At 40.0% G+C, this 27,837-nt stretch overlaps 1 protein-coding gene across 1 annotated transcript in view; it reads right to left on the bottom strand.

Moving 5' to 3' along the window:
• The window catches only part of XRCC4 (X-ray repair cross complementing 4), a 126,233-nt gene that overhangs the window by 68,726 nt on the left and 29,670 nt on the right, over positions 1-27,837 (bottom strand). Inside the window, exons 3-5 of the mRNA XM_062513083.1 lie at positions 17,592-17,758; positions 12,544-12,696; positions 12,052-12,155 (exon numbers count right to left, since the gene is read on the bottom strand). Coding sequence (XP_062369067.1) covers positions 12,052-12,155; positions 12,544-12,696; positions 17,592-17,758 — 424 coding nt within the window. The remainder of the gene's footprint in view (positions 1-12,051; positions 12,156-12,543; positions 12,697-17,591; positions 17,759-27,837) is intronic.

Below are 27,837 nucleotides of genomic sequence, written 5' to 3'. Positions count from 1 at the left end.
GGAAGTGGCAAATCGAAGATCACATTTCCATCATTCACAGCCTGCCTCCATTTTTTCTGATCACAAGACAGGTGCATTCATGTCACAAGTGACAAAAATCTTTATCAAGTCCTTGGTGGGCAGAAGCACTTTTTACATTTCCCTAAAAGCAGTAAGACTCAATCATTTCTGGGAAATTTAAACTATAAGTTCCAGAAAGAAAATAGTTCTCTGTTCTCCACTTTGATGAAAAGTTAAGCTAAGTGCACAATAGGAGCTTATCCCTCCTGGGCATGCAGAGGAAGAGTATTTAAATTTCTTCTGTATCTTGATGGCATTTTGTGCTTGGTTAGTGATTTGTTAATGTCCCTGGAAGTTACAGAAACTTGGCAGAGCACCTTCCCAAATTTCACTGGTTAAGGAAGCACTTTTAAAGATGCAAGGGACAGAAAAAACAGCAAGGTGAAATAAAAATGGGGCACATCACATGAAAAATGAATGACACTATAGTGAAATGACTGAAAATCCATTTAACCTAAAAGCCCATCAGCATTTCCCATCAATCCCCAAATTTTCTTTTCCTTTGATAATCAAGGCAGGTGACGGTATCAGAACTGACCTTTCTGCCCAACAGAAATCAAATCAGGTGTAATTTGCAAGCAGCTTCCAGTGGAGCATCAACATGTTTTGAATGTGCTGCACACAGGGTCGTTTTTGCAGGCAGCAGCCACAGAAACAGGCAGCAGTGTTCTGCAGGGAGATTTATTCAGCACACACCTTGAGACATGGCTGGGAACTGTGACTCACATTTGTTGTTGTCAAGTGAGGGAATCAGGGAATTCTGTCCTCAGGCAGGCTGCAAACAGTGCAGGGTGAAGCCAGGGCTGAGCAAGGGACAGACTTTGTGAAGGACAGGTAATTAACCCAGTGCTCTTAGTGCTAATTGAACCGAGGAGAAGTGCTGGAATAAGGATGAGGATTCTGGACACAGATGGAAGCTGATGGTGAGCAGTGTCTCACAGCAAATGGAGAGGAGGTGATTCTGATCAAAGGAAAGGCTTTGCTAAGCAGCTCAGCTTATCAGGACTTAAAAGAAAAAGAAAATGAAAAAAAAAAAAAGAACTGCTTGTTAATTTTCATTGGTATGAAGAAATTCACACCAAGAAAAGCAGCCAGGTGAAAACCATGGATGCTGGGAGGGTGGGCAGGCCCTGGCACAGGGTGGAATTCCCAGAGCAGCTGTGGCTGCCCCTGGATCCCTGGCAGTGCCCAAGGCCAGGTTGGACACTGGGGCTGGAGCACTGGGACAGTGGGAGGTGTCCCTGACATGGATGGGGTGGGAATGGATGGGATTTGGGGTCCCTTCCAGCCCAAACCAGTCTGTGTGATCTACACACAACCCTGTCTCATGTCTCTGAACTTTTACAGGCTGGTCAAAAAAATTTCTCACTACCAAACATCCTTGTAATTTTGCACATCCTGTGTATCTTTTCCTTTCCACACCAAGGAGGTGTTCCTGCAAATCCCAACCAAAAAACACTGTGACTCTTCTAGGTATGGAAAGCAGGAGTCCCTATTACCCAATGACAAAGTGTTTTACCTAACAAGGGAAATTCACAACATGCATCTGCTTTGGAAAAATCAGCATTTCCAGGCGATTTCCCCAAGGGTGCTTACTGCACCCCATGTAGACGTGAGGGGCTGTGTCAGGTAACACCCTGTGTGCTGTTTCCAACACAAACACATTTTGGTCTCTGCTTCATCCTCATTCCCCTCACTCACACACTGATCAATAATGCAAGAAGCCACTGACTCACTTGGCAGAGATGTCCCAAATCCTATCACATATTCCCTCCCTGAGGCACAGGGCAGCTCCATGGTAGAGACTGCTTTTTGCTTTCTTCTCCTCACCCCTTGAAAAAAAAGAGACAAAAACCAAACCCACCAAAAACAACAAAATAAAGTTTCACCTTCATCAAAATTCTCCAGGTCTTGCTAGAATTCAAAGATCACACCCAAAATGTTTTGATGCTTCCTGGAGGAGCAACGAGCTACTAGTGAGCCATTTAGTTAATGATACTGCCCCCAAAGAAGACAAATTTCATGCCTAACTAGAGAAGTTAATATTTGTTGAGGTGTAATGAAGTGAACAATCAACCAGGGAGTATACAACAGCTTTATTTTATATTAGGATTTCTTATACATTTTTTTTAATTACTTTGAAGCTTTCAGCAGATGAGGTGCATTCACACCAAGTGGAGATGGTGGAACAAAATCCAAATAACCCACTGGAGAGTGCCAGAATGCCAACATCACCCCCTGAAAGAACCCCTGGGGATTACAGACAGGTTAACCAGAAAAGGTCTTAAGGAAATTGCTGGCAATCAGATACTCCTGACCTGAGCCTTCTCTCCCAGGAATCCAGGTAATGAGTATCCTTGTGAGAATCCAACACCTGGCTACAGATTAAAGGGATGATTTTTTTTTTTTTTTTTCCTGAGACAACAGCTCACAGTATGGCTAATCCCAAATAAACCCTGCTTTTCCTGTATGGAATTGGAGACAGTTGCAGGATCAGCAGAGGGAAATCTGGGGGCTGTATAAGCAGGGACAACACTGCAGCCAGGTGAGCACACCTGGAGGACCCAGCCTCAGCTGAGACAAAGCCCTGCTCCAAGGTGCTCTCCTACAAGCAGAGTTTATTTCTCCAACTGAAACAGAGACAAAAACAAAGATTTTTTTTGGTCTTGCCTGAACTGGTTACATCCAATTCCTTTCCAAGCTACTGATGGATTAATCAATTAAATCATGGAAATTACTTTGGTCACTCTTGAAAGCTGTTTAGATATTTAGCTATCAGCACAGTTACCAAAGAGCTGCCTACTCACTTCTGTGCTGAGGAAGTTCTATATCCTTATTAAATTTAAAAATCCCACCTCTTCTCTCAAACTGAACAAAGGAATGCTCTGGCAGTGAAGTGGGAGCCATTTGACACAGGCATAGTAAACTGATTTTCTGCCATGTACATCAACTCTGAAGACTAATTTATCTTGATTGTGTCTTTCAAATGATTGAGGTAGTTACTTGGTTAAGAGAGGCTAAGAAAAACTTAAAAAAAATAAACTAAAACACAGAATAAATGCCAATTTTTAGTTTTTATTATATTCCTACTACATTCAGAAATACTGGTACATACAAATGTGTGGTGATGTACCTTTTTTTTTCCTTTTACTTACCCTGAATTTGGACACAATTGATATCTATACAACAAGGTCTAAATTTGACCCCATGTTCTACAGAAAAATGACAACTGAAGATGGCCACTCTTTCTGTTTTATATTTAGATATCCAGATTTCTAGAACAGTATGTTCTGAACACAGAGAGCATCCAAATTTCTGTTTGCATGAAGAGTGATAGTGTGCCTTTTTACACACTGACAGAATTGGTAATGAGTTATAAATTAGTTATTACTGACGTTTTTATAAGCTACAAGGGGAGAAAAGGTTTGCAGCTTGACTACAGGGACACCTTCTCTGGAAAAGTGAACTACTCGGTTTAAATTTGGGAAGATTTTTAAAAAGGGCCCAATGGTTTCAGTGTGATTGGTCCCAGCTGATCACAACCACATCTATTAACTCACAGGAACAGCAGCAAAGATAGGTAAACACTTGGGAAATGAAGACGAAAACTGCAGGAACATGAAGGCACCTGTGAGCATATTTTTATTTAAATCTACCTCTTTAAAACAAAAGTCAGATATTTAGTTTCTAAGAGGGAAGGGTCATACTTAAGATGCCCAGAGTGGATTTTGTACCTGTTTTTCTTAATATAAATGTAAAGCTCTGAATTGGAGTCTCTCTGGAAGGTTAGCAAGTGTCATATTTTGTGTGTACAGAGTAAAATTAATCAGGTATTTTAAAAAAAGAAAAAAATGTAAATAAATGAGGTACTTGTACGTATGAGGAAATACACAGTCTCTGTGTTTCATATATGTTGGCTTCTCTCTCCACTCAGTTAAAAAAAAAAAAAAACCTCAGAGTTTACAGTACTTTTGCTTTGGCATTATATGCTTTATTACTTTTAACTTATACAGTAAATAAATTAAAAAAAAAAACAAAAAAAAACTAATAAGATGCTGCTGACGGCTCCAGTACTGAAAACATTTCCCCTCTATCAGATCCCATATGGGAAATTTCTCTTTTTAGAGTGTGTAACTTCGTGTTTGACCTGCCTGGACACAGTAACTGAGAGCTCCTTTATGAAGTCACCTGTATGTAGTGAGGACAGGTTAAACTCCAAAACCAAGCAGAATACAGCAAAATACATGACAAAATTAAAAATCACTACCAATGCCATTTGCCTATTGCGTCTGGATTATTTTGAAGCCATTTTTCCCCTTCCAGGTTTCACAAATTTCTAATATTCTGCATGAAATTCATGCACATATGCAGCGTCATGGATATTGAGGAAAAGGGTCCTTGAGGAGAGTCTTTCATCCTAAAGATGAAAAGGAACTTCTCAGCTTTCCAATACGACTGACAAGAAAAACAAACAAACAAACAAAAAATAAATAAAAACAAAACAAAAAAAAACCAAAACCAAAAAATAAAAATACCTGCCTTCCAGGAAGTCTGGCAACATTCCAAGTGATTTATGTGGAATTTGTGTATCAGTTTAGTGCCATCATTTAGGATTTCCACTGAGTAAAGCAAATCTTTCTAGTGCAACTTTATCACCTCACTCTCAGTCTCTTGGATTGATCTATGTGCCACTTTGAGAATAAAAGCTTAAGGACACATAGGAAACTGACTTCAAGAGTAAAAGTAAAAAGTAAAAAAGTACCTTTTAATTGAGATCATTTTATTGATTTTACTGAGATGATTTTGTTATTACACAAATAACAAAAATATCCAGTAAAATAAGCAGGACACTAGAGAAGAGGAGGCAGTAAGTAAAAAAACCCCAAAGTTTATGGGAGTATTACATTCGTGAGTTTTAGATGAAGCAGAGATTTCCTTCTTCTTAATCAAAGGTGTTTTAAAGCATTAAAATAAAACATGTTTTCTACTCCCATTTTAGATAGTGTGCTGATTTTCACAGTTCCTTAGGCGTAAAATTTATTTCCCATCAAGTTTTCACTGGGTTTGAAGACACAATAAAAGGGCTACAGGAAGCAAAGCCAAACAGGGAAACCAACTCTCAAATCCAGCCAAGACCCAGCAGACTCACAGGGTGCAGCCTAGCTGAGAAAATTTCCAGTTAAAAACAGGGATTGTGTGCTTTAACCTGGAAAAGCAATAAATCAAGGGAACAACCACAGGGCTTAGTGCAACCTTGAGCAACCCAGCTTTTAATCAAGATAGGCTGTTTGCTGGGATGACACACTGTGATACAGCTGGGAAGTCATTAAGATAATTATGGCAGTGAGTGCTGCACAGGTGGCCAGAGCAAATACCCTTACAGGGAGAGCCACACTACAAATGAAAAATAAACTTTTGTGTGCACCCAGCACTGGGAAACTGCCCAAACCACACAGGAAATGTGGAGTTTTGGGAAGGCAGCCCACAAAAAACTGAGCATCAGAAGAGCTGTTGTAGAGAAGGTGGAACAGCCACAGGTGACAGCAAACTCTGCTCCAGTGTGCCAACACCTGCAACATCCAGGGTTTGCTGGCTGGCACTGACAGGCAGACCATTCCCTAGCTGAAAATAAGAGGTTTTATCCCAATGTTCAGGATCACTACCCTTTTAGGAACCTTTCATCCTCAAGAACCAATATTTCTCTCTCTTGAAAGGATCATTCTCCAAGAGCCAACAGTGCTAAACTAAATGTCACCTCCTCTAAAGCAGGGACATGTTTTGAAGAAAGGAATGCAAACGCACTGTGTTTTCTGCATTTCAATTATCCTGTTTTCAGAATATCATATATACCTAAATATTTTTATTTCTTCTTGCATTATGACTGCCAGAGGGCAGGGTTGGATGGGATATTGGGCAGGAATTGTTCCCTGGCAGGGTGGGCAGGGGCTGGGATGGAATTCCCAGAGCAGCTGTGGCTGCCCCTGGATCCCTGGCAGCATCCAAGCTCCTGGGACTTGGAGCAGCCTGGGACAATGGGAGGATAAAGTTAAAAATGAAACTGTGTGGCAAAGGTTTGCTGGGAAGGCTTGCATTTCACTGTGCACCAAATTCAGTGATTGCTGTGGTCCATAATGCAAGTATTGAAGAATAACTTGGTGTAAAAAAAAAAAAAAATAATCCCTACCAGATCCCAAAAGGACCATTACCCTGAGTGCTAAACAAATGCAGGGACTGTGGATTAAAGGAGAAACAAAAGCTGAAATGGGGATTGCCTAGCATGAGTTTCCTGCTCACCTGATAAGCAGTGGCTCTTCAGCTGGGGACTGGAGGAGGATGAGGCAGAGCAGGGCTGTGGTGGCACAGCTCCAGCACCACTGATGTTCCACTTTCACAACTGGGGAGTTAAATTCCCTACCAACAGGTGTCAAAATAGGCTTGGGAAATGATTATCCATGGAAGGAAATAACATTTATGAAGGCACTGCTTTATTAATGGATTTAATTTTATTTACTTAAGAACTTGAACTTTATGTAATTTATTCTCCTTCACATTAACATATCAACATCCCTGTCTCACAAAGAAAAAAAAGGAAATAATTCCACCTCTGTTCAAAGTGCACATTGCTCAGCTGTTGAAATTACCCTGGTTTTTCAGTTATTGAGAAAAAAAAACACAGTGGATTCATGGGTATGCATCATCAAGCTTGGAATCACCAGCTTGGTCTGAAAATGATTCCAAAATAAGGGTCTTACAATTTAACTTAAATATAATAAAGGCAGTTAATTTGATGATTTATGCATAAATTAAATTGCACTTGAACTCACCATGAAAATAAAAGTTCTTTCATGTGTAAGATTTAGTAGTATGTGTATAAAACAACAACAAACATTTTAAAATCTTACATTAATCAACGTTGTTGCACTTAGCCATGCAGTGTGATCATTAGCTGCTATGAATCATATGAAAAAAATATTAATTTTTTTGATCAATCACCCAACTTTCAACAGTCTTAGCAAAGCATAAATCTGACTCTGTCAGTTATATAATTTCTCTGAATAATTACTCATTTTGGGACAACCACATTCAGCTGCATCACTTTATATGCTGAGGCAGGACCAGTAAGAAGGTCTGTGGGGAATATGCAGAGATATGAGCAATTCTGATAATTTTCATAGAAAAAGGTCAAAGTAATATGTTGTAAATCCATCAGTGCAACACTGACAACAGGAAAGGAGCATGGAACATCTTAATACTTATACTGTAAATGTATTTTGGCCATGGCACTTGGTGTAACATGGGGGGAAACCAGTTTGGCAGCCACAAATATTTCAGAGGCATAAAACAATCAGGTTTTGGGGGTAAAAAAATCAGTATCAAGTTTCAGGGGGGGAGAAAAAAAAAAGGGGTATCTATCTAACTTTAAGGGTAAGAGAAATGAGATTACTCCTTGGGATGAACCATTTTCAATTGCAGCCTAACAAAAAGAGAAATAACTTAAACCTGAGGTGAATTAAAATTACTAAGTACTAAAACTACTGAAAAACAGACTTTTAAAGAGAAGCCTTCACAGATGGAACTTTAACTGCATGGGTGCTGTTACAACAAGCTTTTTTAAAATTATTATTAACTTTGATCAAAGCTTATTAACCAGCAGCACCAAGCCATCAGTGGATTGGACTACACAGGAGAGCTAATTAAATGTAAAGGGCCACAAAGTCCTGAGGGCATAACACAGTCCCCAAGGCAGGAGCTTGAGTGGAGGGGGTGAGAACATTTGCATGGTGAGGCAGTGGGAGATGGCAAGGTGCTTGTTCTTATTTACTGTGGGCTCTGCAGAGAGTCCAACACAAACAATTCTGAACCTGTCCTTGCCATCAAACATGGAGAAAAGTGTGGGCACTGAATGTCTGGGGAAATATGGAATATTTCCACACACCTCGCCAAGAAACACAGATCATAAAATTTTATTTGATCCAAGAGGGCAGATCATGACATCCCTCCTTACCCTAAGGTGAGGTAACTCCTACCAATTATAATGTGAAATACTACTAAAGGATTTAGGGACAAGAGAAAATAAAACAGGATGCAAGCTGACTGTAAATTGGTGCACAGCAGCCTTGTTTTGTCCAGAGGCAGGCACACATAATAGCATTTATAAGTGAAAATAACCATGATAAATTTCTTCCATTGCCTACATCCCACCTGCTACATTATCCTTCATATCTACAATAGATTGCAATAATTACATTTTTCCCTGCAGTTTTGTCATATACCTGGGAGGAGGAATAATATTCTCTTTTCTGGTCACTGTGAAGAGTAAACTATTACCCTCCATCTACCTTTCAGGCTCCTGGGAAGGCAGCAGAGAAGGGGAACATTTATCCCATCTTTGCTCATGTTTTAAAAGCCCCCTGACACATGGACCACTAAAACATTTTTCAATTAATAAAAGGAGTTGATTTGCAAGACAAAGCCACTATTTCCAACTATGATATCAAACTAAGATTTATCAGTCTGATATTGTCATTTCAAGATCCTAAGGAGGAAGGGCTCAGTAACTGGAGTAAACAAAACCTGTAAAATTCAGTGCAGAGGGGGAGGAAGAGGAATCGGTTGTCCTTAACCAGAGTAAGGGTTTCTCTATCCTAAAATGACAGAAACATCTTGCATCAGTGTGGTGGCATCATGCTGAGTCACCCACTCACTCCTGTGGGCTGAGAAACACAGGCTGGCAATTTCTGGGGTTTGTGGTTTGTTTTTTTGGGGTTTTTTTTGTGTCCAGTTGGCACCAGCACATGAAGGGAACCACAGCCCTTATCCCACTCCACACCCTCTGGGATATTTCCAGGTCTGCTCCAGCTGGGGGAACTTTGTTGAAGCACCAGTAGAGAAAACAACGACAACACCTGAGTTTGGCAACTCACAGAATCTCACCAACCCAGGAGCAAAGCAAGACCAACCCTGTCCTGCTCCCAAGAAACATTCCTGACACTCCATCCATGAAGAAACAGCAGCAGGAGTTCCTGCATCTCTTCCTCCCTCTCTCAAGCAGGAGCTCACAGGCATTTCAAGGACCTGACATATCACCTGTAGCTGCTACTTCAGGATTTATTAAACTGCAGTGAGAGCTGGGGTTATGTGCCTTTCTCAACTTCACATTCACAGCCCTAAATAAGATTTCAAGTAAATTCCCTCCCTGCTCGTGGCATGATGGGCAAAGCTCTTGTAAAGAATCTCATACAGTATTATTCATAAATGTATTATTATTTATAAATAAATACTATTGTATTGTACTATTTCTAAGGGGTATAATTCTCATCAGCTGTTTTTCTGAGTGCTTTAAAATACTTACTAATTCAATTTTAATTTATTCCTTTACAATACAAAGCATTAACTACATCAGTGTGTAGGCAAGACAAAACCTACCAGGTTTCAGTTGATCTTTGCTTTAAGCTATGAAGTAGAAATTGTTGTGAGAAAGGAAACCATAAATCAAACCTACAAACAGTATAATGGAAATGCAAAAAAAAAAAAAAGAAGAAATTTTAAGTAAACTATTAGGCTCCAGATTCTGCCCCTTTACAAAGATTGCAACTAATCATTCTTATTCATTTTCTTAATATTTTTCTTCATTGGGTCTTGTTACAATATTTGCATCAGATCAACACCAGACTGACAACTACATAAGTCATTCAATTTTCTTTTAATCAACATTACCAGGGTTTTCTTCCATGTCCACTGAAAAACCCTAGTATTTTATTTGAGTGCCCCAAAAATTCAGGGAGAAAAGCAATTATTGGTGGTTAAATAAAACCTTCAGACAGAGTTTTACACTCTGCAGTTCAGCAAATCCCGATTTTTTTTTTTCTGATTTTGCAATCTCTGGATTTCACAGCTTCTGTGAAACACCTCCATGAGTTGCTAGAATAGAATTACGTTGTGATGGAACCACCCCAATTTTTCCCCTGCCAATCACCTGCTGAGCACTGCTGCTTTTTCAACTAACAGTGAAATATTTGGACATGCGCTTACACAAATGCATTTTTACTGTGCATTTATGTGTGTATGCACACACCTGCCTTCACTTTCCTTCAAATAAGCTTTTAAATTATGATCTTCTCTCTTCATTGTAGGTTTCACCAATACCCACTAAAACTACCTCAAGTTCTTCTGATTCTCATTGACACCTGCAATGACATTTCAAGTCCAAAAGGAAAAGAAATGCAATGATGAACTAGGAGATAGGAAAATAAGATGAACAAAAAGAAAACCCCAAATATTATCTGTTTTATCTTCCATGTCTTACAGTCCTTAATGCTTCACATAGCTTTGATCTTCATTATCTACTCATTCCACTCATCCCTGAATCACTATTTTCTCCCTAAAGACACGGTCTGCCTCTTGTTGAGTGTGAAAATTCCAGGCCAGACTACAGATATTCAGTACCCAGCTGTGCTTTCTCATTGATCACTGAAAGAGAAAGTTGTGCACAAAAGAAGAGCACCAGCTAACTTCAGGGATACTCACTGTGGGGGCTCAACAGTGCCATTGCCTTGAAAAACTCAAGTGTGCTACCCAAAGCATTAACTTAATGGTCTCCATGTTATCTGCAAATTTTGCATCCGAACTCTACCAGTCTGGACCAAAATACTGGGGACTGCATCCCTCAAAGGCAAAAGAAAGTACATTTTTTGCTTGCACCTCAAATGAAAACACAGTTTTTATTTGTAACACTGATCAGTCCACAGTCCCTCATGACTGCCTGAGCAGGGCAGTGGGTTTTGTTTTCATTATTAAATAAATATCTCTGTCTCAAAAATCTCACTGAGCCAGTGGGGCCTCACTGAACTTAGAGGAAGACACCTTCCACTCCTCCTTGCCTTTTCACAAAACAAAGTATTTCTCATCCTGCTACCTGAACTGACCAATTAACACCTGACAGCAAAGACTTCTGGAGGGCACAGTGCAACAATTAAATTAAATTATTTCTTCCTGTGATCATAGTTTCCTCCACTTGTCTGAAGCTCTGCCTACATTATATAAAGGCAGAAATTCCTCAGCAAACAGGCCTACATGAGTGACAAAGCTGTTTGCCACTGGCAACAGGCTCCTGAACACTTCTGGTTCCCAATGTGCACAGAAAATTGGAGTTTTACAGGAACACACTATAGTCAGGATTACCTTCACCTATGGTGAAAATAAAAAGCTGCAGTGAGAGAACCCACAGCAAACTTTGCACACCAGAAGGGAAGTCTGTGTATATATTTTTATACATGTGTATGCATATATCTATACATATATAAACCACGTAACAACTGTCAATGCAGTTTTGAAGCTTTGATAGCATTTGCCCCATGTATTTCCACTAGTCTATCACAAGCATCCCAAAATTCTGAATCACAGTTAAATATCTTGTATTGTATAATGGGCCATCACTGCATCCTACATTTTACAAGGCTCTAGTCCTGGAAAAATTCATCAGATTAAGTTTCGTGAGCATCTTCACAAGGCCAAAAATCCTCTAACAAATTAAAGTGGATTCTGCTATAAATACATTTTCATTCCATTTATGCACACAGCTCTTTTTATAGCTGTTAAACCTCCTCTCTTTCCCCTTTTTAAACACTATTGAAACTGTCAGGAGCTACCTTTTACACTTTATCAATCATGGCACACACATCATGATTCCTAGAATTTAAAATGGAATTGTTGATGGTTCAGATACTGTTAGACTGTCATTAGCTCCACAAAGTGTCTAATTTGTCACTTTGCAAGAAATGACAGTGCCTTCACTTGTGCAACGTGCTTTTAAACCTCCCCTCTCTAATTTGAAAATGCCAGTATTGTACTCTGCTTCAGGAGAGGTATTTTTAAGGCTTGGTGGCTGGCTTGTCACAGAGAGATTTGTCAGGTAGTATTTTTCCTTCCTTAAGCTTTATTCACACAAAGCCTGTCTGTGATAAAACAGGAAGACAATGCTTTCTGTCTTACCTGATGGCAACGAGGCCCCTGATGGATTTTCACTTTCCTCATCAGTGCTGGCATCATAGTTGTTTTCTCTCTTTATAACCATCTGAGTAGTAGCTATACTATCCCTAAAAACATCAAGAGAAAGGGGGAAAAAATTAAGGTATTTTTGTTTCCCAAAGGAATTAAATAACTCGGGGGGTATATGTATGGAATTACCATCTATGGAAAGGAAAAGGGACATGATCTGATTGGAAAAACAACTGCAGCCCTGCAGAAAACAGGAGAGATCCATCAGGTATTCCCTTCTTGGCTACAGCACCCATAGCAATATGCTGCTGCTTGCAGGGATGCCAGAAAAAATCCTCCTCCCCAGTGGCTTCCAGGACTGGTTTGGATAACTCAGCCCTCAGCCAGGAAGAACTGCCACTCACTGTCAGGGCCAAGGAAATGGAAACTGAGCTAAGCTGAACTCAAACCAGGTACCACACCAAGAAACCCAGGGAAATTAAATACCTTGAGCATTTGGCATCCACTGCAGATTCTTTAGCTTCACTCAACAGCTTCTGCAGGTTTCTTATCTTGGCCTTCTTTTCATTCAGCACCAAAACAAACCTGCTGTAAAGGTCAGCCTCCAGCTCCTCTTTAGCTTCCACGCATTTTTCCAGCCTGAAGCACAAAATTAACTGTTACACAAATTCTTCTGTTTCCTGGAAGACAATTCTGTCCTGAGGGCAGCCAGGAATCCCCACCCCAAGCCAGGCATGACTGGTCCAGCACCTTGCGTCTGAAACAGTCCAGAATAAGCTTTTTTTCTTTTGTTTTATCACAGAGTACTGCAATGACCTCTGCTTCCAAAATCCAAAAGGGAAAAGTTCCCAGATGTGAACCTTTCTCTTCATGCCCCCCCCCCTTTTTTTTTCTTTTTTTTGGTAGGTTCTTGCACACTTTCATCTGAGACAACTAAAATTCAAATAGGCAAATGTTCTTTATTTTCAATGCCAAATCACAACAGTGGGCATACCTTAGCGGGATGCACATAATGAGATTATACACAGATATTATTCACCATGACAGGTCTCAAATCTGGACCACACATTGGTGCAAAATATAGAGGAAAAGAAAATTCCACAACTTAAAAGTGTTTAGAAGCTCTTAATATCTTCAGAGGAAAATATATTTCAGATTTTTAAAAAATTTTACTATGCACCTGTGGGGGGATGAACATCGATAAAAGGAAGCACAGTGGGAGCATTAAATTAAGAATATGGGTGCATAAAGTCTCATAAGCAAAACTGGAACACAAGCAAACCTGAGCACACAAATCAAGTGATTTGTGGCAAATGTAATTCTGCATTTATATCTTATATTTCATAACCCTTCAGTCCCTGTGTTGAACCACAAACATTTTATTAGCTGTGTACACAAGAAGCAAATAAATATCTCAATAATCTTACTGATCATGGTAACAATAGTAAATTGTCATAACTTAAAAACATTATTTTCACCAGCCTGTGCAAGGCTGTAATAAAGTTTATAAGGCTTATTATGCTATTAAACGCACACATGAAACAGACTTTAAATATTAATTTATAAGGCAAGAGATTTCAACAGACTTCCTACATAAATACTAATTACTTTGTTCACAGATCAAAACCATATATGATGTAATAAGCAAGACAATAGCAAAAAAAAAAAAAAACCTCCTGATTTTTATGTTGTGGTGAAATGTGTGAAATCTCATGAAGTATTAAGCCTACTGTTCAATGCTTTAGGGATATACTTGATAGTTGATAAATAATTCATCTAATTTAAATGCAAATAGCAGAACATCATTACCATATAGATCAGTTCAATAATTCCTAAATGAAAGATCACAGGTACTAATCAACTACCAGGAGACTTTTCACCTATAAAAGGGAAGTTAACTGTTTAGTGGGGAATAAATAGACAATTCACAAAGAATCATAAGCCCTAATGCAGGGCCCAGAAGAGCCTGGACATGCTTGATACTAATTATTTCTGTATATATAAAAATGGGGAGAAAAAAGGATTTTGCCTAAAATATGCTAATCTTGTCTGTATCAAATCCTGTAGAATAATCCCCTCTCCCACACATAAACCAGGGAAAGTGATTGCTCTCTGCTGAGGCTGTTTCAAATACTGAGAAATGTGGCTGACTTGGCCAAAAAAGTGCAATTTAAGATAACTCCAGTGAGGCCTTTGAGTGCTGCAAAGACATCCCCTTCTGAAAACCCACATGAATGGAAACTTCCAGGGAAGTAAAGCTGATGCTGCCTGGACTGCGAGGAGTGCAGTGGAGAAACCTACTGCAAGACTAGCCAATTTCTTCAGGCTCTGCAGAAAAAAAACTGGCATATTGAACATTAGAATTAGAATATTAACTCTTCCCTCCGGGCAGAACCAATTAGTAGTATGTCACCAGTTAAGCTTATATGATTGTTTTCATTTATGAGAACACCTTTTTTTTGACTTTTTCTTCTGCTGTTATTCAAAGCTATCCACTTCCAAATACGTTCTCCAGACACAGAATGGCATTAACTTGGCAAAACACTCAATGTAAGAGCACTGAACATCACAGAAGCATCACATTAATGCTGTACTTGCAAGTCATGAGCCTTTAAAATACACTCTGAAATGGCATATGTGACACTTTAAAAGGGACTGGTAAAATGCAATGGTGTTGGGCACAGAGATGCATTAATTGTGCAGGTGGGGTGTCTCTGTGGAGGATTCACTGAGGCATTCACCCCCTGAGCTACGTGAGCACACAGCAGAGCTGGCTGGGTTTCATTCCAATACCTCAGCAGCTGCAAACACACAAACTTTAATTGCCTTTCCTCACGTGCTCTGTCTGTGCCCCTCCAACACCATCTCCCCAGGCCAGGTGGAGGAGCTGCTCATCACACCGACCAGCTCCCAGCACAGTGAACCCAAAATGGGGGTTGGTTGGTGGAGTGGTGCCTCCTAATTTGTGCATCCTCAGGTCTCTCTGCAATGCTTTTCACGTGCCAAAAATGCACTCAAGGTGAGGGGCATCAAACATTCTGCACGGCCCACAGAAACCAGACACTGTTAGGGACTGTGACAAACAACAAACTGAGAAATTAGTAACAAAAAACAATATTTCAAGTGCTGGCCCAACACAGCAATCACACATGCTCTACAGAGATGAACACGAGCTATGAAACTTAATGGTATTTCTTTAATTACTAGTGGCAACTTTCACAATCCAACACTATGAAGGAAAGAATTCAGCATCTCTGGCATTCATCCCTGTTCCCAGTGCTCTAAAATAATTCCTGGATCTCACAGCACTGTTCCCTTGCATTTCAGATTCACCCTCCCCCCAGCACTGGCAATGGTATGGAATGTTGATGAGCTAATGCTGAAGACACAGTTTCAAGCCCAAAGCACCTTGCTTGCATTTTTATAATCTGCTTGTGGTTTAAATACACTGTCACTGCAGTTGACCACAACATAAATTGGCAGCTATTTTGAATTTGGCTTGTCTACACAGATTTTAGACACCCAATAACAAAATACATACCCCATGCCCAAACTAAAAATTGGACTTTTATTGTTCAAGGAATTATTTTGCTACCAGTTATTATTACCTAAAATTTGCCACCTCCATTATCATGGAATCACAGTTTGGTTTGGGTTGGAAGAAGACCAGCCAGTTCCACCCCCTGCCATGGGCAGGGACACCTTCCACTATCCCAGATTGCTCCGAACCCCAATGTCTAAGCTGGCCTGGGATGTATCAGCCTTGAATTTTCTATATGAAATAAAGAGAATTCTATCTATTCTGCTGTGGTGTTTTAACTCATCCATCCCTGGGGTGTGCACACACACACACACTCAACCCCAGGCAGTCACCTGCTCACCAAAACCTCCGTGATGGTCAAGAAAAGTGGAACAGGGAGATGGAAATTGGATGATGGAGTAATTCCACCCAGTGCCCCATGACTCAGGGGTACAAAAAGCAGCTCTCAGAAGCCTGCCTGCTGTGTTCTAGTTCTAACAAAGTCCTGAGGAGAGAGGCTGTGAGCAGAGAGAGCTGCAGGGGCTGTCCTGGCCTGTAGCACAATTCTGCACACCACGTGCTCTGTATTTGATGTTTTACCACTCAGCATCGTGAGTGGTGCAGGATGTAAATCCTGAAATCCTGCTTCCTGAACAAAGACAGGCATAGCTTTGTTCAGCTTGGGGCAACTCTTTGGAGCCGAAACAGCAAAGGGAGGCAGCAGGGTAGAACTGGGATGTGGCAAAAATAACAATAATAATAATAAAAACAAATCCCACCAAAACAAATTAAAAAACAAACAAACAAACAAATTAAAAAAAAAACAAACAAAAACCCTCACCAAAACCCCCCCAACAAATGCAACCAAAAAGCTCAATACTTCCTACATGAAAATTATTTTTTAATTATTTTTATGTCTTCATTTAACAGACATGCCCAAAAAGTGGCGACTATAAAACCTTCAGTGTGCATTTTGAAAATCCATTTTTCATCTACTCAAAACTATAAACACGCTAAAGAAATCCACCAGCTTGCCCTGAAAACAAAGTCACGCAACTGATTTTTTTCTTTTTTTTTTTTTCTTTTTCCTCCTTTTCTTTAGGGTTATTCTGTAAAAAGTGCCACCCCACCATGGAAATTGATACAAGCACTAATGCCTCTTACACATCAGCGTGTAATGCAGTACAGAACACGGGTTATACAATACACTATTGTTCAATTACACTGTTAAGCAGTAAAACACTACTTAGGGAGGTCCTCTGCTTGTCAGAGAGACTGTCAGGAGAAACTGTTACTCATTTTAATGAGAGAGGAACAAAACTAACTCCTCCCAAAAGTTGGCTCCCCTTTTCAAGGTAAATTATGGCAAATTAGCTGCATTCTTTCATCCATCTTCCCAGATCGTGTGTTTTTTTCAGGTAAAGCTAGAGCAAAGCAAGATAAATCTCTGGCTGCTCTGTGCTAAGTGTTCTATGCTTACAGAAACAAGCTCAGATTATTTCACTGCACGATGATAGACAACTGAGATAGCAAATGCAACAGCAATTACAAAAATCTCTTGAAACATAATGGTACTTTTTTCTGTAATACTGCACTCATTTTTCAATTCCAGTTTCTTCAACAAAGGAAAGACATGAAAGAAACAGCAATTTATTCCCCACTCAAAAATGTAAATAATTTACACTTCCAGTCCTAAGAATTACATGAAATAATATTAATGAAAAGGCTTTATAAAGAAAGATAAGCTAATTCCACAGATTTTTGAGGTGTTTGGGGTTTTTTTTTTTTTTTTTTTTTTTGGTAACTCATAAGCTAACGTTTTTGGGTTTTGGTAACTCGTAAGCTAAAACCACCATGAACTGCAAATTTTTAGTTTCAGTTGCACCTTTGTCAAAGGGAGGAGATCCACAACTACATGAGTTGCATGAAAATTGCATTAAAATTGCATTAAAATGCATAAAAATTTCTCTCCACTGCTGCTGAGCTTCTCTGGTAAATCCACCTGGGAACTCACCTCTTCTCCATGTCACTCCAGTTGCTGAAAAGCCTTTCATTTTCTTTCTGCAGATGCTCAGTTTTGGCCTGCAGCTTTCCCAGGCTGTCCAGGCAGTAACCAAGGAGTTCCTTGAGCACCTCTGCAGGGCTGGGGACTTCCTGCAGCTTCAGAGATCCAAGTCTGAACTGGGACACAAGGGAAGAACGAGTTATTTCAACTGTACAACAAACTTCACTGAGGCTTTGCTCCAGTAAACCTGAATACATCTTTAATAAGCAAAAGAAATACCTTACAGTTCTCCAGTTCAAAGGGAGATAATAAATTTGTCATGCAGAGAAGGAGGAATATGTGGAATAATCTACACGTTAATTATTTCCAGAGGGCCACAATGTTGAGGAGGAGTCTGGAACATCTCTGTGCTGGGCACAGCCTGTAGGAGCTGGGGAGAGGGGATGGCCTCGATGCATCCAAACATATCCATCCAGGCTGCCAGAGGATGGGGCCGGGCTCTGCTCAGGGCTGCCAGAGGCAGCACGAGCAGCAATGGCCAGCGAAGAAAGCCCAGGCAGCTGCAGCCCAGCAGCAGCAAGAACTTCTCTCCATGGAGGGGCAGAGCCCTGGAACAGCTGCCCGGGGAGGGCCTGGAGTGTCCCTGTCTGGAGCCAGCCCAGCCCAGCTGGACACGTTCCTGTGCCCCTGCTCCAGGGGACCCTGCCAGGGCAGGGGATGGATGGACCAGAGCATCTACAGAGGTCCCTTCACACCCACCCGCCCTGGCATTCTGTGATTCTGTGATTTATGCAGGTAAAATGAAAAATCTAGCCAGCAAGTTGTCACCTCCAGGGTTCAGAGAGCAAGCTCTTAATCATAAAAGGACGCCTCCAATTAAACAGGCAGCCTCATCACTTCAGTGAGACTGAAGGATCTGTAATGAACCACTGCGTTTCTTCAGCAATGGGGATGCCCTACAAGATATAGAGGAGGTCTGAACATATTTGTGTTGTCTGGTGTGGGACAAACAGCAGAAAACTTGTTTTTGTCATGTTAAAGGATGAATAGATCAGTCATACAAACAAGCCAGTGCCAGCTGAGCTATAACCATACAAACCTGGGTGAAGATACATTTACCTCCAACACAATAGCTTGAGGGAGCAGAAGAAGGAGAAGGGGTTGTCCCTCCTATCTTGAGATGATCAAAAAAACTGACATAAATTTAGTGGCATTTTCCTATGGAGAGTAGTATTACCCATCTTTTCAATTTGAATCTACAGCTATAACATCTTTAAAAAGCACAAATGTAAGTGATACACACTAGGGAAGAGTTCACTCTGTGTTGTGACACGTCATCTATTAAAATCAGAAATGCAGTTTGATTTGTTTTTCTTTCCCCCCTTTTGCTTAGGAGGGCATGGAAAATTACATAAGAGACATCTATATATTTTTTTTAAATTGCCTATTATTTGTTGACCTTTTAAATTTAAGTTTCACTAATGCCATGCATAAGTTTTGGCTGAAAAAGACTTGGCAAAAACTGCTCACAAATCTTTCAAAGACCTTGTTTTAAACAAGGAACAGTCCTTCCACGTGGACCTTTTATCTGTGGAAGTCTCTGCCACAATACACGATGCCATCCCGACCTCCTTCAGCAAGGCCAGAAAATGTGGAAAACCCAAAGGTTTAATTCCCAATTAGCCACCAAATTCACATGTGCTGTCTCTAAAGCGTGTTGTCCTTAGCTGGCGAACATCTGATGCCCACAGATGAAAAGATGCTTTTAATTTATTTTTGGAAATTAGATTACACTATCAGTAGCCCACAGATTGGCGTGCACCCCCTGAATATCACACTTGCTGTCTGACAGCATTAACAAAGATGGATGTTTGTGTAAAAGGAAACTGTTTTTCATCACTTGCAAGCCACCACCACGCTCTTTGGATAAAGAATTCATAGAGATAGAGAGGAACAGCAGCACAGCTAAATAGCAACACAACTTTTCACAGTGAAGGAAACAGCAAGGAGAGCACAGCTTTTTTTTTCTTATGCTTTAATGCATTCAACTGAGATCAGGTATAGGCAAATATATTTAATCAGGACAAAAAAACATGACAGTTTTCATTGCATAAAAAAGAATTTAAAAATGCATAATACTAAAACAGGTTGAAGTGAGTTGCAGTAGAGTTATTCTGAAATCCTGGTACTAGTGCACAGCCAAAATCATGCCAGACACACAGCAGGCACCCCAAAAGCAATTGTAATTATATTAAAACAAAACAAAACAAACCCCAAAAACAAAAACAAGGAACCACACACACACAAAAAAAATCCCCACACTACTATAGGGACACAGAGTATTGTGTCCATCTTTGCAGGTGCTGAAGTCCAACACTGATGACTAATCTTTAGTTTAGCCTTTAGCTCGGTCTTTATGCAAAGCAATTGACTCTTACCTACTTTCTCACAATAAAATTCACTGTCCTGCTTCTGTGTCTTACACACTGAGACCTGTGGACCATTTCTAGGAGGCCCACAAAGGTGAGCAGAGCAAGCCCATCACCAGGAGGCTGAAATTTATCATGCAGGCGCTGACAAATCGACTTAAAAAGGGGGAAAAAATAGTAAGGTTTTCTGCAAAACAAGTGTATCTTCCCTCCTTCACCTAATCTTAATTTACCCCAGCTACCTCCAGGAAAACACTGAATGTTTGGATACAGTCCAAATTAAAACAGAACCAAGGTGACAGCCTGGAATAGTGGGAGGTGTCCCTGCCCATGGAAAGCAGTGGAGCAAGATGAGCATCCCAAAAAGCACCCAGGGATTCTGTGATCCTGGACTGTGTGGCTCACACAGCATGTTAGACAAAGTGCACCAAAAATAAAAACAACAACAACAACAACAACAACAAAAAAAAAAAAAAAAAAAAAAAAAAAAAAACACCCTTTTCCGAGGCTGTTCCTGCAGCAGGGAATTGTTTTACACCACCTTTTTTAACACACGGAGATGTCAGCACTAACAATAGCAACGCTGCTATCTGGGCGAATTGCAGCTGAGTGGTGCTTGCCCCACCAGGAGCCCAGTGCTGAGAGGCTGATAAGCCAAAAAGGCACCTGAATTCCCAAAGCAGAACTAAAACTACGCAAAGAAAAGAGAAACCTCAAAGCAGTTCTGCTCTGGAGTCCTCCTGGCATCCCGAACTGGAAAGCTGGTAGAGGAGAAGATGACAAAATAACAATTTCAAATCCAAGGACTCTGAATTTGGGGCAGCGGTGGAAACTGCAGACAGAATTCTATTAAAATTAAATGACTGGGGGGGGGGGGGAATATATATCATTAAAAAGGAGATATTCGTTTTTCCCACACACTGTTAAGATTTTCCTTGCAACTAAAAAGCAAGAAATGGTGCAGTCATTTGTCCCTCACCGCCAAAACCACAGCAGGGAAATTACAATCAGTTCTAGGGAGATGCAGTGGAAGTGGTTAAAGATCAGGATACCAAAACAAACAGTTAACTGGGTGGGATATCAAGATAAACAGCTCTTGCTTACTGCAGAAGTGAAAGAAAACATCATTAGCACCTCACTAAGCTAATTTGACAAGCAACACGTCTTTGTTTTGGATCATGTTTCCAATGTGATTTTCTAAATTTGTAACGGTGATTTTTTTGTTTTGTTTTGTTGGTTTTTTTTTTTTTTTGGGGGGGGGGTTTGTTAGCTTTGTAAATTCCTGCACGTTGCTGCTCCCCACATGAATTTAAATTTCTCACCATCCTTACAGCTGCTGTAGCTCTCTGGCTCTGCATCATCTGCAGATGTAACTTATGTGCTTTCTACTTCCCCTTTCAGATCATACAAGAAAACATTATGTAAAACACTGAAGCACTAAACACTTCATTTATACAGAGAAGGAGCAGATCTGGTAGAGGTCCCAAGGGACAACACACTGGCTGTGACTGATACACTGCTGGCCTTCAATATCTGTATTATTGTCTATTGGGATTTTATTTTTTCAGTTTTTTTATTTTCTTAAAGGCACAGGAAGATGAACACAGAAGCATTTAGATAACTGTGTTCCCTTAATCAGAAATCACAGCCATCACGTATCCATCAGGCCTGTGTTTTGAGTTTAAGAAATACAAACAAGAATTACAAGCTTATGACAAAAATGTCATTTTCCCCTGACATCTTACCCTGCCCACTGCTGGTCTTCTAGAGATGGAAAAAAGAAGTGATCTCAAACATAAGACACAAAATAATTCAGAGAAAACTGAAGAAGTTTCTCAGTTTTTCTTCTAGATGCGTATGCTTATGGGAATACATGCTTCACATAACAAAACAGTTATTAAAAAAAAAAGAGATAACACTTTTTTCACAGAAGATGCCAAAACTGAAAGTCACTTTACTATATAGAGAAGGTGAATTTTAATTTTGCATTAAGTAACACATATCTGCTTTATAATGTTTGCATTACAATAATCCACTAAAAATGAGAGTTATCATATCCAAGGCAATAATTATCAGATAATTATCATTAATAATTATAATCAGGTAATTAATAATTATGCACTGAAAGGAGGAGACATTCACACAGCAACACCTCTCTTCTGAGTCAGAATATGAACCTGAATACTAACAGTGAGCTAATTCCCAATAATTTTTCACTATGTCTATAAGAAAAAGAATCATCCTGGAAACTCTCATTACATCTGCTTTGCTGGTTGTGATTTCTCTCTAAAATATTCTTCTAAGCAACCCTTTCTAACAGTATTTTTTACCCGCAATATATTTAAGGAATTCTATACTTCCACAAGGTGGAAAAAAAAATTAGATCTTGTCCTTTGTTGTCCTGGTAGAGTATAGCATACATATATATAGATATACAATATATAGATTAGAGATTATAGAGATAGATAGAGATATAGAGACAGAGATATATTTATATATATATATGTTATGTGTATCTGAGAGCCTCTTTCTCCTATTAAATCTGAACCCACAGTATTTCAATTTTTCCTTCTCTGTTTTGAAAACTAACTAATGAATAATTTTTAGAGAGAGCACACTTCACAGAGGCTTAGGTCTGATTTTGAAGTGAAAATACTCCCAGCAACACCTACATCCTTGCAGACAGATACTGCCTCCTGCCAGGTATTGCCCAAGCAATATCCTTTCACCAGGGAACTATTGAAGAAGAATTTGAAGGGGGGAAAAAATAAATTCCAGTGCAGCCCACCAGCAAAGAGCAGCTGTGCAGTCCCTGTCTGGCTTCTTGGAGACCTGCAGTCTGTGACAGCAGCTGTGACCCCTGTGCTGGAGCAGGAAAGCCCTGCAGAACCACACAACAAATTCTTCTGTCACTGCCTTGTTCCGAGCACAGAATCACAGAATCAGGGAATGGTTTGGTTTTGGAGGGACCCCAAATCCCATCCATTCCCACCCCATCCATGTTAGGGACACCTCCCACTGTCCCAGTGCTCCAGCCCCAGTGTCCAACCTGGCCTTGGGCACTGCCAGGGATCCAGGGGCAGCCACAGCTGCTCTGGGAATTCCACCCTGTGCCAGCCCTGCCCACCCTGCCAGGGAACAATTCCTAATTCCCAATATCTCACCTAAATGTTCCCCTCTTTTACTTCTACCCTTTCCCCCTGGTCCTGTCCCTCCAGTTCAATACAGAGTCCTTTCCCTGCAGCCCCTTCACATACTGGAAGGTGCTCCACACCAGCTGCTCCTCCACAGAGTGAACAAACACCATTTTCTCAGCCTGTTTTCATAGCAGAGGTGCTCCAGCCCTCCTTACAGCTCTGTGGCTACCTAGAAAACTCTGCTAGCAGAAGGTGTTAAAAGCTGCACAGGTGAGCTGCCCTGATGTCCCCTATCCACGCCCTTGTCTATGGCTGGTACTGAAAACAAATTCTTTAGTACAGAGGCTGAAAGCTTTCATTAAAATTAATTAGACGTGAATTTAATTCCAAAGGAATTGCTACAAAAGAAAGTTGTGCCTTGAGGTAAAGCAACTTTCTTTTTCTCAGTTGAGAGCTGGAGCTCTTGCAAGACAGGCAGGATGTGATTCCCTGTTAAATATCAGCTACGTCTCCTACTCCACAGACTGAAAAAAGGTAGAATCAACAGCTGGATGAAAATAAGCTTTTGCTGTGAAAACACCTAAGAATTTAAAATAGAAAAATGTTAATGAAAATTCATGTACTGGGTTAAAGAATATGACCTACAAATGAATGATGCTGACACTTACACAAAGAAAGCATTGTTACAAGCCTGAATCTGGAAGGCATTATACCATTTTTATTTCTTAAGTCAATCAGTGAGTGGTCCTGATTTTTTAAAGCTGTGCCACTATTATCTCGAGGGAAATCATTCAGCAGTAACTATGACATCCCTGGGTGTGGTAATAAAACGAGTACACTAGACTTGCACAACACAGTGATGACAACGTGAAAGCAGAAGTTGCTTTTTTAACAGCAAACTCTAGGAAGCTAGAAAAAAAATACAGAGCACCAAGGAAGCCAAGAAATCTGGCAGGTTACATCAGACGGTGTAAAAATATGATCACCAACTCCAAAAAACAAGTTTAACACAAAAACCCTGCCTGCAACAAACCTCTCCCCTGATGAAGGCATTCATCTACTCTAGAGCAAAACAGCCGATGTGATTCATAGTTCTCTCAGGTTTTTACCAGATGCTGCAGAAACCTTCAGAATTGCCACCCTATCATCTCTACGTCCACTGAAAATTAAATTCCTTCCCGCTTCACTATTTTGCATGGGATCAGTTCCAAAATATTTTTCTGGAGAGCACTCCACTGTTTCTCCTAACCTCAAACCTTGTGGTGCAAGGAGGCTTCACGTGTATAGGAAAACAGAGAAACTGAGAACATCAGCAGGTACTAGGACTCCTGGTACCTGTCCCCATAAGGACAAGGAAGGATCTGTTTCTCCTGCTCAGCGTGGGCAGCAGGCTCTGATCCTGAAAACTATTCCTGGAGTTACTGACTGAAGGAGCTGTGTAGGTCTGAGCATCGTTTCTGTGGGACCTGCAACTCTGTGCAATGACAAGAAACAGTGTCACATAAACCCCCTCATACAGGAATTTAACTTTTCAAAATACTTGCTTCATGTCATTAGTGTAGCTGAGTTGTTTTTTTCCTAATTTGTCTCCTGAACAGGTATACACGCCCAATTTGTATCAATTTGTTCTAGAACATTTCTATTCCCTGGCTTGCAGTGTTCTTTTCCCTCTGTCATGTACAGACTCCATAATTTATAGTTAAATAAATTTCTCAGACAGTGTTTTTTTCTGTTGGACTAAAGCTCCGTGTAGCTTTGGTTTTGTGTTACAACCTTCCTCTCAATTTCAGCTTGCATTTCTTGACTGTGAATGACCAAGACTGTACATTTAATTTCACATATAAACCATGTCAAAGTAAACAGTGAAATCCACAGAAAACAGACACAGACTTTAATACTGATGGTGTTCAAATGTCACATAAATCTATTTGCATGTTTAGTTTCTTTCCTTTGACCCTGCTGTCATGTGCACCCTGTGTAAGAATCACCAGGATACAGGGATTATCTACATTTTAGGATGCCTGGTTGTTCAGCTCGATTTGTAATTAAATATGGTAAATAAAAATAGTAATGACATCAGATAATTCTTAAACATTCCTCCCCTCAGGTTAAAAAAAAAAGAAAAAGCCGTGTACATAGGTTCAAGTACCAAAAACACCTACTAGAGTACTACTACTGGATTTCTTTCATGAATGGCATTACATGTCCTTCCTTAAAGCCTTTGGAAAACTTCCTTGTTTAATCTCCACACTCCTCAAAAACACCATATTTCACATATCTATATAATCAGCTACTTCTGTGAAGCTTAATCCCACCCAGGCTGAAAGGGTCTTTAGCTACTGAATTTTGACAGCTGTGGCATGGTCTGGTCAGGATCTACCCAGGCTGTGATTCCACTGCCTCAAAGTGCTCTATAACCATTTTTTCAGGCTTACTATAAAAAAAATATTGCTCATGAGAGCACTTCCTCCTAACTAACCTTAAACCTGTACATACATATACATACATACATATACATACATATATATATATATATATGCAAGACCCAAATCGGATCTTTGTAAAAAGCGAGATGTATTGATGTATTTCCAAAAAAAGGCAAGAACTGAGTAAAGTTGCAGAGCATTTGCACCACAGAAATGCTCATCTCTCAAGGTGCTAAACCACAGAGAGCTGCCACTGATTTCCCACCCCCCCCCCACCAATTGTTTTTGTTTTGTTTTTTTTTTTTACTATTGTGCAACTGAATCCCTTAAAATTAGAAATACACTAAGTAGTAAAACAAACTGTGGTGGTAATACTCAGCACCTGTAACATCAGGTATTTCTTCCACTCCTCCCCCCCCCCCCCCCACCCCCAGTGGTAATCACATATATGGTTTCACTTCACCAAGGGGGAAAAAAAAAAATCTAAGCAATCGGAGTAAAACAGCCAAAGGCAAAAATCTGTAAAATTCAGGTGCACAAGTTATTTTTTAGAGCAATAAATACGGAACAGGCAACTATACCTTATAGTTCCACAAACAGTGATAACACAATTATGTGAAGAACCAACAAGTCAAGCATTTTGTTTGATTTGGGATGAAATTACTGTCTCACCACACAAAAAAAAAACCTGTCAGGTTTTTGCATTTTATGCATGCACCCCAAATGGTTTATTCCTCTTCTATGCTTCCCCTCTTTTTATCACTCCCTTCTGTATTTCAGGCAATATTGTCCATTCCAGTCCTGCCACCCCTCTGCCTCTGAAGTGAGTTTACAAAGAGGACTGAGGCAGGACACCCTGAAAGGACCTTTATTTTATTTTTTTTTTTCCCATCTTTTCCCTCATTAATTCCGTGGCTCCAGGCAGGATCAGATGCATTCCCACCTCGCTGAGCAGGCAGCAGCTCTGTGAGCAATGGAACTACTGAAGGCTGGTTTCCTATGGCTATGACTCTTGTGCTGGATCCCCTAATGTCTAAAAAGGTGAGAAATCCAGTCAAAGCCTTTCCCTTATTTAATGCATTCATAACTTCTCTCTCCCGTGAGGATTTGCTAGTGTCTAATAATACAGTTGATCTCATTCCACAGCTTTTTCCAAAGCAGGCACATGAATAGGGTCTCTTTTTCTCCATCCAGGCACCTATTTCCATGAAACTAGTAGGAACCTGATATCTCTGAGACCTTTACTCCTGTCAAATCTGTTTGAAATTGTCCAGGAGTTTCAGAAGTTATTGGGGGGAAAGGGAGGAGGTAAGAGGCTGGCAGACAGCAGAGGCACACAGCATGACCACATAAGCTTTGTTTCCTTAGGAAGCAGAGTTAAAACACTTGCACTTTTCATTATTTTTAAAACCTGCCCTAAATGAATTAGGAAATGAGCTCCACTTGGAGATCTAAACTTGTTTTCCTCCTTGTTTTTCATGTAATTTATAGTGTGGCAATAATACAATAGACTCTAGACATAACATCTGGATTCAGGTCTCAGGGCTTAAATGTATGAACAGTTCACAACTGTGTTAATTTATATTTCAGAGGGAAAGCCTTATGAGATAGCTTAAATCAGAATTTATTTCCTAGAGAAATAAAGAACAGAACATGGGCTCATTACCATAACACAACTGGCACATGAACTTATCATGCAGCAACTTCCTTGAGTTTGAGCTCGAGTCTCCCTAAAATTGTGGATAAAAAAATATCCTAAAAAAAGCATAACTGCCAAGGATTTTTAATTCAATCTGAAGGCAGTGGGATTTTTTTGTTGTTGTTGTTTTTTGGGTTTTTTTCTCCAAATATTCTTCATTTATGCTCAGGTATCCAAGTTGAAAATTATTCCACAAAAAAAACCTGACAAGTTAAGTAAAATGTTTAAAGGAGCAGATTGAAGACTCTTTTTATGCACAGTCACAAAGCATATGTAGCATGAACATGAGACACAGAAAAAAGCACCATGCAAGCCTTCAAAAACCTCCAGAGAAGTTTCTACAAACATTATGAAAGGTAGACCCATATAAATGTGCTCTAAGCCAAAAATCTCCAAAAACAAAAGCAAGACTTTCAGGAGTGCTGGTGATATTGCTGTCAGCAAAGGTTCCAGGGTAACAAAATACAAATTATTAATACTTCCAAGATTAAAAAAAACCAACACCATCACATAATAGGAGTATTTTAATTCTACCTGTCAACTGATCCTATTCCTACATGTGAA

The sequence above is a fragment of the Cinclus cinclus genome, chromosome Z (genome assembly GCF_963662255.1).
Source record: "Cinclus cinclus chromosome Z, bCinCin1.1, whole genome shotgun sequence".
Lineage (NCBI taxonomy): Eukaryota > Metazoa > Chordata > Aves > Passeriformes > Cinclidae > Cinclus > Cinclus cinclus.
The sequence above is the reverse complement of the archived record's forward strand: the minus strand, read 5'-3'. Positions and strand labels throughout refer to the sequence as shown.